General features: G+C 34.1%; 1 protein-coding gene across 4 annotated transcripts; it reads right to left on the bottom strand.

The window, feature by feature from the left end:
* Positions 1-11360: 11360 nt before the first annotated feature.
* LOC135584173 (peroxisomal membrane protein 11C-like) lies at positions 11361-15730 on the bottom strand. Of its 4 annotated transcripts, none has more exons than XM_065144957.1 (8): positions 15575-15730; positions 12694-12905; positions 12530-12604; positions 12375-12449; positions 12198-12278; positions 11973-12047; positions 11711-11884; positions 11361-11629 (listed from the first exon to the last, which is right to left on the bottom strand). In XM_065144957.1, the coding sequence occupies exons 2-8, from the start codon at positions 12889-12891 to the stop codon at positions 11591-11593; spliced, it is 717 nt and encodes a 238-aa protein (XP_065001029.1). In that variant the 5' UTR covers positions 12892-12905; positions 15575-15730; the 3' UTR covers positions 11361-11590. The 4 variants fall into 4 exon arrangements, with proteins under 4 accessions (XP_065001029.1, XP_065001030.1, XP_065001031.1 ...); XM_065144958.1 differs by having other exon boundaries at positions 15581-15712; XM_065144959.1 differs by having other exon boundaries at positions 12694-12925; positions 15575-15688.
* Between the last annotated feature and the right edge of the window lie 235 nt (positions 15731-15965).

A 15965-nucleotide genomic window follows, 5' to 3' on the forward strand; every position in this document is an offset into this window, starting at 1 on the left:
CTAGAGTGTCATATGTATATGGTAGTTAGATAAAGATATAATACATAATATGGTAGAATCCATTAGGGTTAAGTTGACAAGGGACCTCTATAAATATGAGGGTTAAGTTGTATGGATTATCATAGCCCTGCTGTGTGGATCATCACTCCTAATAGGGCGACACCCCACCCCCCCCCCCCCCCCAACATTGTAGTGGTCGCCATTGGCGAGGTGGCGGTAGTCGACGTAATGCAAAAAGGGAGGAGAAGGGAATTAGGGTTTTTAGCTAAATGATAGTTTTGCCCCTTAGAAATTTAGAAATTTCAAGAACTACCCTTTCTATCCAAATTACCAAAATACCCTTCATAATTCAAAAAAAATTCTTTCGTGTCCCCAATTTAAAAAATTAGTTAATTAAATATTTAATTAATTAATTATTATTATCTAATAGTCCTATATGATGATGATGTGTACATGTGATGTATGATATAGATGGATGATCATGGACCGTGTAATGTATGTACATGTGATGTGATTATTATTATTGGGGCATGCAAGCCTCTAATTTTTTTTTCGTTTATTGTTGGGCCTACGTGCCTATGATTAAGTTGTAATCACACAAGAATGCGCAGTAGGAGCGTGAAAGCGATGGCAGGACCTACGAGCCCGAGATGGACGATCGTGACACATGGAGATGTGTCGAGATGCCGACAGAACCGATGATGACGAGATGGACAATCACATGGCATGAAGATGTACCGTTACACACATAAATCTTGATGTAAGTGATTGACCCCACTGGCTCGGGCCTGATCATGTTAGGTTAGGGTCCATGATCATCTGGTGTGATTGCTTGTACACCTACTAGATATGTATATATATTTGCACGCAATGTTGATGTATATTAAATATGTATGTGTGTGACACATCATATTAGAAGACCAAATCAAAATCTCATCTCTTGATAATATTAAGTCGATAAATGTGAGGCAATTATATTGACCCATGTGGCCTTCCATTATTATAGGTAGGGACTGATTCCCAATGTATGTTGAGTTGGTTGAGTCCTTCGAGGCTCACCTATATCACGATTCGCTATCTTGCCTACGATATAGATATGTTATCGGTGACCTAAGGATATGGTATGCTTGGTTGAGTCCCTCAAGGGTATATCATCGAATCAGACTTATCTTGTAACGATGGTATTGACTTAACCAAACATTATGGTTAGTCGAGTCCCTTAAGACCAAGGTGGTTCAGAGGCTGCATAGGACAGGAGTCACAAGTTGTGATTGGCAAGAGTTGCATATCTTTATGGACTTAACGTAATTAGTCGAGTCTCTCAAGGTTACGTTAAGACGCCGATTGGATCTTGATCCCCATTAGAAGTTTACTAGAGACTTTCGTTTCACATGCTGAGGGTATCACGTGACTTAAAAAAAAAAAAGTTGGAGTAGATTAAGATAGAAGTTCATATCTTGATTGTTTATTTTTCTTGTAAAATCTATATGTTATTTATTTCTACTACATCTTTATTTTCAAAAAATGTCGCTTTTAAATCTGTTACATGACATACTTGATGTTAACTGCCTCACTGGTTTGAATTATACGGATTGGCTTCGTAACTTGAGAATTGTTCTCACGATGGAGAAAATCACGTACATCCTTGATACAGCTGATGCCTACGCTCGAGGAAGGGGCAAGCAAGGATGAGATCGCTCGTTATATGAAGTACATAGATGACTCCACTCTTACTCAATGTTACATGTTAGGCTCCATGACTTCTGAGTTATAGAGACAACTATTGAATCTCATATTTTGATGATGAAATCAATTGGTGAATTAATGATCTAATCCATGTGTTGAGATAAGTGATGTAGGACTAACTACGATCATGAGAAAGGCAAAATGATTAAAGAAGAATTGAAGTTGGGCCGGAGCTAATGATCGGGCATCGGGCCGGATGAATCAGGGGATATAATGAAGGATCGGACGATATAGTGAAAGTTTATCAGGAGTTCGCCGAAAGCTCGTCAAAAGTTCACCGGGAGTTCGCTGAAAGCTTGTTGAAAGTTCATCGAGAGTTTGGTTGAACAATTAATGTCCCGAACAACTTAGATTACTTGTATTGTGATAGTTTTAGCCTTAACTATCATAGTTAGGGCTTTAATTTGAGTTAGTTTTAGGAGCAATCCTACTAACTCAATTAGGGCCAACTGGGTCATAAACAGAGCTGAATTGGGCTGGTTGGATGACTCATTCAACCATTTGGAGCCATGTCAAGCGGTGGCAACACCTAGATTGGGCGGTGGAACTGCTTGCGGCTTAGCCTCCCAAGTAGTCTGGGCAGTGGTACTGCTCAGACTGAGCAATGGAACCATTGGTAGTTAATGTTGAAAGTGGTGGTATTACCCTGTCAAGTGGTGGTACCGCCAGAGCTCGGTCTCCGAGGCTCTATCAAGTGGTCGTACCACCCAAACTGAGTGGTGGTACTACCCAATGTCAGTCTGCTAGTGGTGGTATCGCCAGTACCTCGGAAACCAAGGATGAGATACTTTTTTGCTCTATTTTTAAAGCTATTGGGGCCTATAAATGTCCCAATCTTTTCTGCATGAAAGAGCACAAAAAGTGTGAACAAAAGTCTTGAAATTTTGGTTATAAAAGTGTTGAAAAAGTGCTATGTGTCCTCCTCCTTTAGCTTCGTGATCAATCTAAGAGAGGTGTGAGGCTTGTAAAATGTTATCTCCTAAATCTATAAAAAGAAGAAAGTATTGTAAGAGGGTGGTTGGTCTTCGCCCATTGAAAAAAGACTGATAGTGGATGCTGGTGGCCTCAATGGAGAAGGAATCGAGAGTGGCCATAGGTCACGACGACCGAACCATTATAAAATTGGTGTGCACTTTCTTGTTGCTCTTTATTACTTTTGCTTTCTGCCTTAATTGCTTATCACTCTTATTCTAAGTCAAGCACACTTTCAATATCTTTTTCGATACGTTTTTATTAAGTCAAAAGTTTCGAATCGACTTAATTTTTGCGATAGCACTAATTCACCCGTCCCCTCTTAGTGTCATTCACGATCCTAATAGTTGGTATCAGAGCAAGGTTACTCTCTATAAATGCCCCACTCTTTCCTGCATGAAAAAGAATGAAAAGTGTGAACAAAAGTCTTGAGATTTTGGTTATAAAAGTGTTAAAAAAGTTCTAAGTGTCCTCCTCCTCTTTTAGCTCTATGATCAATCTAAGAGATGTGTGAGGCTTGTAAAAGGTTATCTCTTAAATCTGTAAAAAGGAAAAAGTGTTATAAGAGGATGGTTGGTTTTCGTCCATTAAAGGAAGACCAATAGTGGATGTTGGTGGCCTCAATAGAGGAGGAATCAGAAGTGGATGTAAGTAACAACAACCGAACCACTATAAAATTAGTGTACACTTTCTTGTTGCCCTTCATAACTGTTGTTTTCTTCCTTAATTACTTATCACTTTTATTCTAAGTCAAGCATACTTTCAATATCTTTTTCGATACATTTTTATTAAGCCAAAAGTTTTGAATCAATTTAATTTTTGTAATAACACTAATTTACTCACCTCTCCTAGTGTCATTCATGATCCTAATAGTTGGTGTCAGAGCAAGGTTACTCTCTATTTGGTTTAAAACTCAAGAGAGATGGCTTTTGTCGGTAATTATGAGGGACTTTCTATCACTCATCCTCCTATGTTCAATGGGATAGACTACACATTAAAAAACTAGAACGAGAATTTTCTTGCTTTCTATGGATTTTGAATTGTGGAACATTGTTGAAAGCAATTTTAAGAAGTCCTCCACCAAACCATTGAACGAATGGAATGATTTGGAAAAGAAGACTTTCTCCTTGAATGTCAAAGCAATGAATGATTTATTTTGTGCTATTAATAAAAATAAATTTAATTATGTTTTTATATGCGAAATTATACATGACATTTGGCACACCCTCGTAGTTACACATAAAGGCACAAGTAGGGTTAAAGAGTCAAAAATTAATCTTTTGGTTCATAGTTATGAGTTGTTTCACATGAAACCAAGCGAGACCATTGGAGACATATACACCTATTTTATGGATGTCGTTAATGGTCTAAAAGCACTTGGTAAAAGTTTTTCTGATTTTAAACTTATTAACAAGATATTAAGATCTCTACAAAAAGTTGGGATCCTAAAGTAATGACAATACAAGAAGCAAAAGACCTCAATAACTTTCCGCTTGAAAAACTTATCATCCTCGATGACCTATGAAATGACATGCATAGCACATAAAAAAATCTTGAGAACAACCTTCCAAAGAACAGGAAGGATATAACACTTAGAACAAAAGAAGGCCACTTGTGTGAAAACTCAAGTGACGATGATGATGACTTGGCACTTCTTACAATAAGGTTTAAGAAATTCTAAAAAATGAACAAAACAAAACAAAACACTAAGAACAAAAGTGAATTAAAAAAGGACTAAATAATTTGTTATGAATACAAGAAGCCATAACACTTCAAAAATAAATGTCCCCAAGTAAAGAAGAAGCTACCAAAGAAAAAGAATGCGCTCAAAGCAACTTGGGACGATTCAAGTGCATTCGAAGTTAAGGAGTCAATCAACAAAGATAAAGTCGCTAGCTATGCTCTAATGGCACTCAATGATGAGGTAAGTGACTCAATCAAAGCTCATTTATCTTTTAATGAATTATTAAATACTTTTTATGATTTCTATGATGAATGTAAGCTGGTTCGTAAAAAATATAAGTTGTTAAAAAAGGAACATACTTCTTTTGTTAGTGAATTTGATAAATTAAAAAATGAGCATGATGATAGTATGTTAGCTTTTTACACTAAGTGTGATGAGATAAATTCACTTAAGAAATAAAATATCTTATTACAAGAAATATTAGAAAAAATTAAAATAGGTAATAAATCTCTAAACATGATCCTTGCTAATAAGGGTCATGTTTAAAGAAAGGAAGTAATTGACTTTGTGAGTAACACTCAATAAAGGTCAACTATCTTCGTTAAAGAATCTACATTGCATATCTCACCTAGAGATAAATATATTTTTTATGGAAAATATTGACATTATGCCTATAGATGTTCTCTTAAAAGGTATAGTCCACATAAATTAGTTAGGGTTCCTAAAGGAACCCTAAATAACTCAACGACATTAGTCAAAATAGGTAGACCTTTTCATGAGGGATCTAAAGCTAAATGGGTACCTAAAGTGAATCTTCCTTTCTTGTAAATATGTCTACCATCAAAAGCTAGGAGCAAGAGATGGTACCTTGATAGTGAATGCTCAAGGCACATGACCGGAGATCCAATACACTTCTCTAAGCTCACTAGCCAAGACAAAGAATTTTTTACCTTTGGAGACATCAACAAAGAAAAAATTATTGGTAAAGGAAACATAGGTAACAAATCAAACATTTTGATTGAAAACATTTTGTTCGTAAATGGTTTAAAACATAACTTGCTAAGTATTAGTCAATTGTGTGATAAATGCTATAACATCAAATTTGAATCTAATGCTTATATTATAGAAATACCACACATAAATAGATCCTTGATTACCTTAAGGACCAACAATGTCTATACTATTGATCTTGATGAGTTTTGTGATGAAACTTGGTTTTAGTTTTAAATGATGATGCATAGTTTTGGAATAGAAGATTAAGTCATGTAAGTATGAAACTAATTTCATAAATTATAACTAAAGAACTTGTAAGAGATTTTCCTAGCATTATGTTTATTAAAAGCAAAGTTTGTGATGCATGTAAATTAAAAAAATAAATAAAAAATAATTTTAAATCAAAGAATCAAATAAGCACATCTAGATCACTATAATTAATTCATATGGATTTATTTGGATCAATTGATATAACAAGCTTAGGAGGTAGTAAATATGCCTTTGTAATTGTTGATAATTATAGTAGATACACTTGGACATACTTCTTAGCAAATAAAAATGATTGCTTTAAATATTTTTTAAAATTTTGTAAATTAGTTCAAAATGAAAAGGGTTTTATGATTACCTCTATTTAAAGTGATCATGGTGGTGAATTTCAAAACTATGATTTTAAAGACTTTTATGATTTAAATGGTATAATTATAACTTATCTACTCCAAGAAACTCTCAACAAAATGGAGTTGTTGAAAGAAAAAAATAAGAGTTTACAAGAAATGGCAAGAACCATGCTTAATGAACATAGCCTACCCAAATATTTTTGGGCCGAAGTCGTTAACATGGCATGCTATGTCATGAACAGGGTTATCGTAAGATCATTACTTTCCAAAACTCCTTGTGAATTGTAGAACAATAAAAGACCCAATATTTTGTATTTTAAAGTTTTCGATTGTAAATATTTTGTTTTAAATAAAAAAGATATATTTAGAAAATTTGATGCAAAATTCGATGAAGTTTTTTTTTTTGTTATTCCTCTATGTCTAAAGTTTTTTGTGTTTTTAATAAAAGAACTTTGGTTATAGAGGAATATATTAATGTTGTTTTTAACGAGCTTCTTGAATTTAAGAAAAATAATTTTGATGCTTTAAATTTGAATGAAAACTCTCCTCCCCCTAGCAACTTGGATGCATCTTTTTCCAAAGAATCCTTACCTAAGGATTGAAAGTATGTAGATGCTCATCCTAAGGAGCTAATCATTGGAGATACATCAAAAGGTATTCAAACTCACTCTTCATTTAAGAATTTTTATGCTAATACAATCTTCTTGTCTCAAATTGAACCTAAATATATTGATAAAGTCCTAAAAGATAATTTATGAGTCTTTGCGATATATGAGGAATTAAATCAATTTGAGAGAAATGAGGTGTCAAAGCTTGTTTCTAAACCTAGTGACCATTCAGTAATTGGTACTAAATGGGTCTTTAGAAACAATCAAGATGAACTTGGTATCGTGGTTAGAAATAAGGCTAGAGTAGTGGCCAAAAGTTTCAACCAAGAAGAAGGTATCAATTATGAAAAAACCTTCGCTCCTATGGCTAGACTTGAAGCCATAAGGATTCTTTTTGCCTATGCTTTCTGTAATAATTTTAAGTTATTTCAAATGGATGTTAAAAAACTTTTTCTTAATGGTTTCATATATGAAGAAGTTTATGTTGAATAACTACTCGGATTTTAGAATACCATTTTTTCGAATCATGTTTTTAAGTTGTCTAAGGTCTTTATGGTTTGAAATAAGCCTCAAGGGCTTGGTATGAGAGACTTAGTTCATTTCTAATTAAAAATAATTTTATGAATGGCAAGGTCAATACTATATTGTTTATTAAATATTTTAAAATTAATTTTCTCATTGTCCAAATTTATGTTGATGATATCATTTTCGGATCTTCAAATGAGTCTTTATGGGAATCTTTTACAAATTGTATGAGCCATGAATTCAAAATGAGTTTAATGGGGGAATTAACTTTTTTTCTTAGATTTATAAATCAAACAACTTAGTGATGGATTTTTTGTTAATCAAACAAAATATGTTTTAGATATAATTAAATGATTTAATATAGATAATGCTAAGGCTATTAATATATCAATGAGTTCTACAAAATTAGATATGGACATTAATAGAGAATGTTTTGATCAAAAGACTTATAAGAGTATGATATGTAGTTTATTATATCTCACACCAACTAGACCTAATATTATGTTTAGTGTTAGATTATGTATTAGATTTCAATCTAGTCCCAAGTAATCTCACTTAAAAGTTGTTAAAAGAATTTTTAGATACCTAAAAGGAACTCTTAATCTAGGATTATGGTATCCAAAAACTAAAAATCTTGAATTAATTGCTTATGTCGATACTGATTTTGCTGGTTGTCAAATAGATAGAAAAAGTACATCTGGAACATGTCAACTCTTAGGTCATGCACTTGTCTCTTAGTCTTCTAAGAAATAAAACTTGGTTGTATTATCTATAATCAAAGCTTAGTATATAGCAGTAGGTGCATGTTGTGCACAAGTTATATGGATGAAAAACACTTTAGAATATTATGGAATTCACTTGAAAAACATACCTATAAAATGTGATAACACTAGTGCAATATGTTTAACAAAAAATCTCATTCAACACTCTAGAACTAAATATTTTGATATTAGGCATCATTTTATTAGATATCATATTAATAACAATGATATATCTTTAGAATTTATTGATATAAAATATCAATTAGCTGATATTTTTATAAAACCTTTAAATAAGAAATAATTTGATTTTATTAGAAAAGAATTAGACATGTTAAATCTTCCAAATGCATAAATTTCTTTATACATTTTTTAGATTTCTCGATTTTTCATAACTTGAGTTTTCTTTTTAAATTGAGATCATTTCCTTCGTTCTTTCTTCTTGCAATTCATTAAAGAAAAGATTTTATTCATGGATTTTTTATCCTTTATAAAAGAAGAGTTTTTATTCATAGACTTTTGGTATACTTGATCTGTTATACGATAATCAATTCCTATGAATCCTTCTTCCTTCTATTTTACAAGAATAAGAATTTGATTCATGAATTTTTAGTATACATATTTTTGATCTTTTATGATGAATCCTTTCTCTTTACGAAAGTAGAAGCTTGATTCAATGAAACTTATTTTTTCATGGATTTGGTTCTTATAACTTGATTTTTCTTGTGATAAATGAATTCCTCCCTTCTTTTTCTTCCTCTTCCTTTTATTTTTATGAAAAAAGAAAGAAAGAAACTTGCATATCTCAAGAAGAATCAAAAAGTGCTTGCACATCTAAAACAAAAATGCTAACTTTCCCATTTCAAGAAGCAAAAGTAATCTTACAAAGTTCTTGCTTAACTTCTCATTTCACAAATTTGCTAGCTTGCATAAATTAGTGTAAACCTTAATTAAGTAGTTTAAAATACTTGCATAAATTGTTGAATGATTCTCCTTTTTGTTGATGACAAAGGAGGAAAAATGATGAATATTTGGAATCATGCCAAAATGATGTTGAATGTGGTGTCATGAAGTAATAGATGGTTAAAAAAATGCTTTAGTATCATATATGATATACCCAAAATGATTGAAAATATGAATGCTATGGTATCACGAATATGATGTTCCAAATTGATGTTAAATTTGGTATCATGTATGAAGTGATGAATGCTTTAGTATCATATAGGTTATGCCCAAAGTGATCTGTTATCATGTATGAAGTAATGAAATTATGCATGTTATACTTTGATGACTTTAAACCATAATGATGCATAATGTATGAACTTTTGATATATTGCATTTGATTGAAGTTTGCTTTATCATTCCTTTTGAATTGAAGTTTGCTTTATCTCAATATGACATATATATATATATATATATATAGGGAGTTAAGGTTAACTCCGTTATCAATTGATTATTATCGTAAAAAATGGGGAGATTGTTGAATCTCAGATTTTGATGATGAAATCAATTAGTGAATTAATGATCTAATCCATGTGTCGAGATAAGTGACGTAGGACTAACTACGATCGTGAGAAAAATAAAACGATTAAAGAAGAATCAAAGTTGGGGCAGAGTCAATGATCGAGCATTGGGCCTGATGAATCGGGGGATATACTGAAGGATCAGACGATGCAGTGAAAGCTTGCTAGAAGTTCACTGAGAGTTCACCAAAAGTTCGCCGGGAGTTCACCGAAAGCTCACTATAAGATCACTGGGAGTTTACCGAAAGTTCACTGAGAGTTTAGTTGAACAATTGAAGTGTTGAACAACTTAAATTACTTGTATCATGATTGTTTTAGTCTTAACTATCATAGTTAGAACTTTAATTTGAGTTAGTTTTAGGAGAAAACCTGCTAACTCAATTAGGGGCCAATTGAGCCTTAAACAGTGCTGAATTTGGTTGATTGGACGACTCGTTCAGCCACTTGGAGCCATGTCAGGCGATGGGACCGCCCAGGATGGTGGAACCGCTTGATGCTCAGCCTCCCAAGTGGATTGGGCGGTGGTACCACCCAGACTGAGCGGTGGTACCATCGACAGTTAATGCTGCAAGCGATGGTACTGCTAGAGCCCGGTCTCCGAGGCTTTGTCAGGTGATCGTACCACCCAGACTGAGTGATGGTACCGTCCAGTGTTAGTATGTAGGCGGTGGTACTGCCCAATAATGATGGTGGAACTGCTAGTACCTCAGAAACTAAGGATGAGATACTTTTTGACTTTATTTTTGAAGTCATTAGGGCCTATAAATACCCTACTCAGTACTGCATTAAATAGCACCAAAAGTGTGAACAAAAGTCTTGAGATTTTGGTTGTAAAAGTGTTGAAAAAGTGCTAAGTGTCCTCCTCCTCCTTCTTTAGCTATGTGATTAATCTAAGAGAGGTGTGAGGCTTGTAAAATGTTGTCTCCTAAACCTGTAAAAAGGAGAAAATATTGTAAGAGGGTGGTTGGTCTTCGCCCATTAAAGGAAGACCAATAGTAGACACCGGTGGCCTCAACAAAGGAGGAATCGGGAGTGGACGTAAGTCACGACAACCGAACCACTATAAATTAGTATGCACTTTCTTATTGCTCTTCATTACTATTGTTTTCTGTCTTAATTGCTTATCACTCTTATTCTGAGTCAAGCACGCTTTTAATATCTTTTCCAATATATTTTTATTAAGCCAAAAGTTTTGAATCGACTTAATTTTTGCGATAGCACTAATTCACCCCCGTCTTAGTGTCATTCATGATTCTAATAGGAAGAACTATCGAAATTATAAAATAAAATAATATTTATGCTTTGAGTTATCACGATAAACTATTGGTATTATCTATATTTCTCTTTTATGTGAATTATTAATTTATCTAGTGTTCACTCAAAATAACAATCACGAAGGACTAACATCATTCATGTGGCTTAGTATTGTTATCTCTAATATGATGACTATCCATAATGGTATTATCTTACCCACCATATAATAAATTAAAGAAAACTATCCTTTAAAATTATATAAATATCTTAATTATAGGTGTCATCATAAATATTATTTTTTAATATCATTTAGATTAATTTTTTAATATAACTTATAAATTTATTAGTCCAGACCACTGTGGCAACTACAAGATTAATATAATTTTATAAATTTTTTAAAATTTTTAATATCACTCCTTCAAGACATCATTTGCTTGTAAAAGAATTATTAGATAACAATGTTCCTGATACATGCTTCCCACAAGTAGGCAGCATTTTTTGATTCAATTCTGCAAGAGCAAATGCCAGATGCAAATGACAAACTTCAGCTCTAGTAAAGTGGAGAACCGGCTTTTTGCAACTCCAATAAGGCGGTGACTATGGAACACAAAAGGCATTAGAAGATGGAAAATTATGGAGCTAAAGCCACTATGAGCATAAACTATAAGATAAGATTCTGCTACTGCAAGTATCATCTTATGTTGCTTACCAATTTTAAGCAATGTCATATAGCAGTATGCTTTGACAATGGAGATTCAATATATTGTACTTCAGTATCATATATTGTTCGAGTTAACCTGGCAACATTACATTCAGCTATATCTGCTGAACTTTGCATTATCATCCTCCAATCTAAGCCACCAGTACTACTTAGTGTTGCTCTAACCAAGAGTCTCGAGGATAATCACATTCAAGTCATCTTTGTCTTTGTGCGTGATGCAGGAAGCAACTGCACATAGATGCAGGAAGTCATGAGTCCATGAGCTACTTGTATTTGTGGTAGTATTCAGATTTAAATTGTGAATTCTACCTGATAGCAGGAAATAAGTGAAGTGACGAATCCAAATGCTCCTGTGACTCGTGGAGTGACCTTCTTTGGTGCCAACTGAAGCAGTCCAATTGCCACCACAATATCCATAGAAGCCTTAATCAGAGATAGCAGCCTTTCATTTGACTGTTTGAGCTTAGCAAGATATTGCTCTTCCTACAATTCCACATGGGTAATATACATTAGTTGTAAGTACAATCGAGCAGCAGAAACATGCATATAAAAGTGTGAACATGGAGCATACTATGTATTTATCAGCTTGCTTCAGCTCCTTCTCCAACTTCTTCATCGAAGCAGATAACCTTCCCAATTCTCCTAGCTAAAAAGGAAATAAGATGAAGTTACTCCCAAGCAACAGAAGTTGGAATAGAGGAAACAACCATTTCCTATACAGAGGGGAAGGGAAAATGAAACAACAACTACAATCAGCAAAAATTGGAAGAAGAGGGTATTGACAAAAGACACATACCTCGAGCAACGCTGTGCACACTGAGGAGCCCATCCAACAAAAAAGAGATATCCTGCCGATCAGTTCTGCACGTTCTTTGTTCTTAAAAGATGCAATTTACACAATCAGTCTTTCTCTCAGTTCTTCCAAGAAATAAATTCTGGAAGGAAATCTGAGAAGGAAGCCAGGTATCCATACCTTGTATATCCCCGTTCTGCCTGCCCATACAATTTGATCCAGGAAAAAGAAGGTTGACAATAGTGCATTCTTGGACTGCATAAACAGTCTGTTAAGCACTCTAGATGAAAGGATAAAGTTGGATAACACCTCAAGCAATATTATCAACAGCTTACCTTTCCTAGTAAAATTAGGGGAAGAGGAGATCCAGAGGAAGTTGGACTTATTAGAGCGTGCAGATCATTAACAAACTACATATTCAAGAGACAAAAGCTGTAAAAAACATGAATGCAGAAACAACTCAACTTTTTGTTCTCAACCTGGAACTCAATAACCTGACCTTAAAAAGCCGAAAAACTTTTCGTGCCAAACTAGTTGTTTTATCAACATTCTGTGCAGTGCCAGGCTTTCCATCACTCAAGTACTTTGACCCATACTGGATAGCCCTACAAATCTTATCTCTCGCTTCAGCTTTATTCAGGTATAAAACTAGGAGACCAAGCTCTGCTCTCGTTGCATCCAATGTGCTTGTGCTCATCTTCAATCCTTACCCTGCCGATCAAAAATTGCAGCTGTTTTGACTATTAAAAGAAGGCGACATCAAATATTGAAGATATTCTGCGCAGATCCTAGTTTATGGAAAGAAAAGACTATAACCAAGACAATAAACTGTAGGCTATTCAAGATTTATAGTGACCATCCACCTTTTGATGAAAATAGAAATCTTGTCAACCCAGGAGACTGTCAAGAGAAATGGCAATAGAAAAAGTTATACTGAAGCTTGTTATTCTGATATCCCCAAGAACAGTTGAAATGGTGAGCACAATGCAGAAAAATCATCTAGAATGATAATAGTATGTGAAAATATATTGCTGAACTTGCACAAAGGCAATGGAACTCAAATAATAAAAGTTGCAATCAAATTCAAGAATTTTAATATTTAACCAGATTTAACTAGTCACAACAAAAGATCCATCTCTTTTGGAGATAATGTTGATCGCTAACACATAAGCACAAGCCACAGCAAAAAGAGAGATGTGCGATACAAAACTACTAGGCAGGATTAATAAGAAAAGAAAGTGTGCAAAGTTTTGGTATAATATGACTGACCCAATCATATAGTAAGCATTCCCATACATGCTTATCTAAATGTTAAGCCTTATTAATAATTGTGTATCAAAGGATAAAACCATCTTTATTTTTTGTATACAAGAAACTAGAATCTGTTTATTCACAATTAAATCAAACTGAATTTTAACCAACTCAAGGTAAGCCTCTTTAGCCTGGATGTATCCTGTTTAAATTAGCAGTAACTGCAAGGATCCTACACCTGCTTAATTTACTGTTTCAAAAAAGATATTACATTCAGCAGATGTAGTGCTTCAATTTAATTATTTCATTTATTTGCTTAAAGTGCCATAGAGTCCTGGGGAAATTTTTTATCTTCCTTTAAACTTGCCATTTGTCATATGTCAATAAGAAGCAATATGTATCAAAACTTATTCTGCATGTTCTCCAAGGTTAGACATGCCAGAAATATTTTAGCAGCTAGAGACATTGCATCATATCATTGGCAACATAACAAGACCTAAAACTTAAGAAGCGGCAAGCATAATACGATAGTTTTTCTATATAGCAATATTACATAACAGGAGACCTAAGGTGAGGACAAGGGAATTTTTCACGAGACTGCCAGTTCTCTGCAACTTCTATCAAGATAATTTAGTGTGATCATCAGAAGTACAAATTGAAAAGAAGTGATTTTGACATTAACTAGATAGGCTTTATACATATCATCTTTAACCTTTAACAATTCAACAACTATCAGCTTTTATCTAGTATAAGTTCTCTAGGAAATGTTACAAATAATGTCAAAGAACATTGATAGCTACAATATGAGAGAGTGATAATTTCCTTTTCTGTAATGGAATGTAGTATAAACATACATAATCAAGATATTCAAGATGCATGCCTATTTATTGATATAATTTATGCAGAAATGTCTAAATGAATGAAATATGTGCCAAGAAAAACTGAACAAAAGATAAATTTGCTCCCTCATATGGATGCAGCTCATAATTTATAACAACAAATCTTCCTAATTCAGATATCTGCTAAAGTGGCTCACCAGAATTTGTGTTTAGAGAGTGTAACACATGCAACTTTAGATGACGCGGTAGATTTATAGACTGTTTGTTGGGTGAAAATTGTGGATGCAGGAGGCAAAATGTGAACAAAATAAAGTAACACTAAAGCAACTAATCCACAACTTAATGTTTTATACTATCAACATGTATATACAGGGAAGGAAAAGTATTTGCTTACTCCTATAAATTGTCGCTTCAGATTTCCCGTGCATCATGACCATATCAAGACTCACTCAGGCAAGGAAATGGTGTAATAAAGGCGGGAAAAGGACAAATTCCACAGAAGAAAAGGGTAATCAACACATTAATGAACTAGAGTTCCAGATCAGAATTAGAGCAAACCAAGACCAAAAGCACGTGGGGAAGAAATGATCTTTTCCAAAATTTCTGACCTATCATGTCTGAATGAATAATTTACTATAACAAAACAGTTACAACTCATTTTGATGAATTTGACTTGGTGAAAGTAAGCAAAAATGCCTAATGGTAGGCTCCGTATGCCATCATAAGGTAACCACAGATAATGATATAAGCTTATATCACTATCAGGGGATTTTTTTTTCCCTTTTTTTAAGGGAAATACCTACATACATAAATCGAACTCTCAATTTCCACTCGTTCATCTCTACATCTCTATATTTATCTCATCAACCGATTGATTCCTAATCCCTGCCTTGAAAACAGGAATTCTTGCTAGTTCCTGGTCAGATTTCACGCAACAGCTTCTCTAATCATGCATATTCTGAGCTCAATAAAACAGTTGGAGGTAGAAAACCAGCAAGTCCTCATCACATCAAACCAAGCACAAGCACGAAGGCATATGCAGTGATGGAACCAAGCAAGAAAGGAGGGAAAAGAACAAAAACGATACAACCAAAATGAAAGGAAAAAAGCAAACCATACTAATCAAAATCCATGTCTTTGATTTCACCAAGCACAACATGACGACTCGTATTCTCTTTAGAGTATTCCCTGTGATGACTAATATTCGTCGAGAACAGAGACCTCTAATTTCGAACAAGGATACCGGTTCAATAAATCCGTGAGACGAGGAGAAGATTCACTGCTACCTACCTTTACCTTAGGGAGGGAAGGAGGAGGAGGAGGAGGAGGAGGAGGCGCCCCGTGCGAGGTGATTCTTGGACAAGAGGCGGACCGCGCGATAAGGTTCGGGGGAGGGGGTGGTTTGTTTGTTTGTTTCGTTACGCACCTCGTCGTTGTTCGGCGTGATCCGACGGCGGACGATTTATGCTAAGTGAGGGATGATGACGCGGATTTTGATGATTTTTTGTGAGCCTGGATGTTGATGGTGATTGGGATTTTATCTCCTTTCTCGTGTATTATATTCGGAGCGTCTACATATTATCCTTTCAAATTTATTATAGCATATAATATATATATATATATATATATATACATGTGTGTGTGTGTGTGTTTTTTATTTTATTCTTGAATCAAGAAAATA

Source organism: Musa acuminata, chromosome BXJ3-4 (assembly GCF_036884655.1).
Source record: "Musa acuminata AAA Group cultivar baxijiao chromosome BXJ3-4, Cavendish_Baxijiao_AAA, whole genome shotgun sequence".
Classification (NCBI taxonomy): Eukaryota; Viridiplantae; Streptophyta; class Magnoliopsida; order Zingiberales; family Musaceae; genus Musa; species Musa acuminata.

Coding starts and splice junctions, on each gene's coding strand:
- LOC135584173 (XM_065144957.1), bottom strand. CDS start 12,891: ATGAGCACAAGCACATTGGATGCAACGAGAGCAGAGCTTGGTCTCCTA. Junction 12,605..12,693: donor AAGTTTTTCGGCTTTTTAAG/GTCAGGTTATTG, acceptor TTGAATATGTAG/TTTGTTAATGATCTGCACGC. Junction 12,450..12,529: donor CCCTAATTTTACTAGGAAAG/GTAAGCTGTTGA, acceptor CTGTTTATGCAG/TCCAAGAATGCACTATTGTC.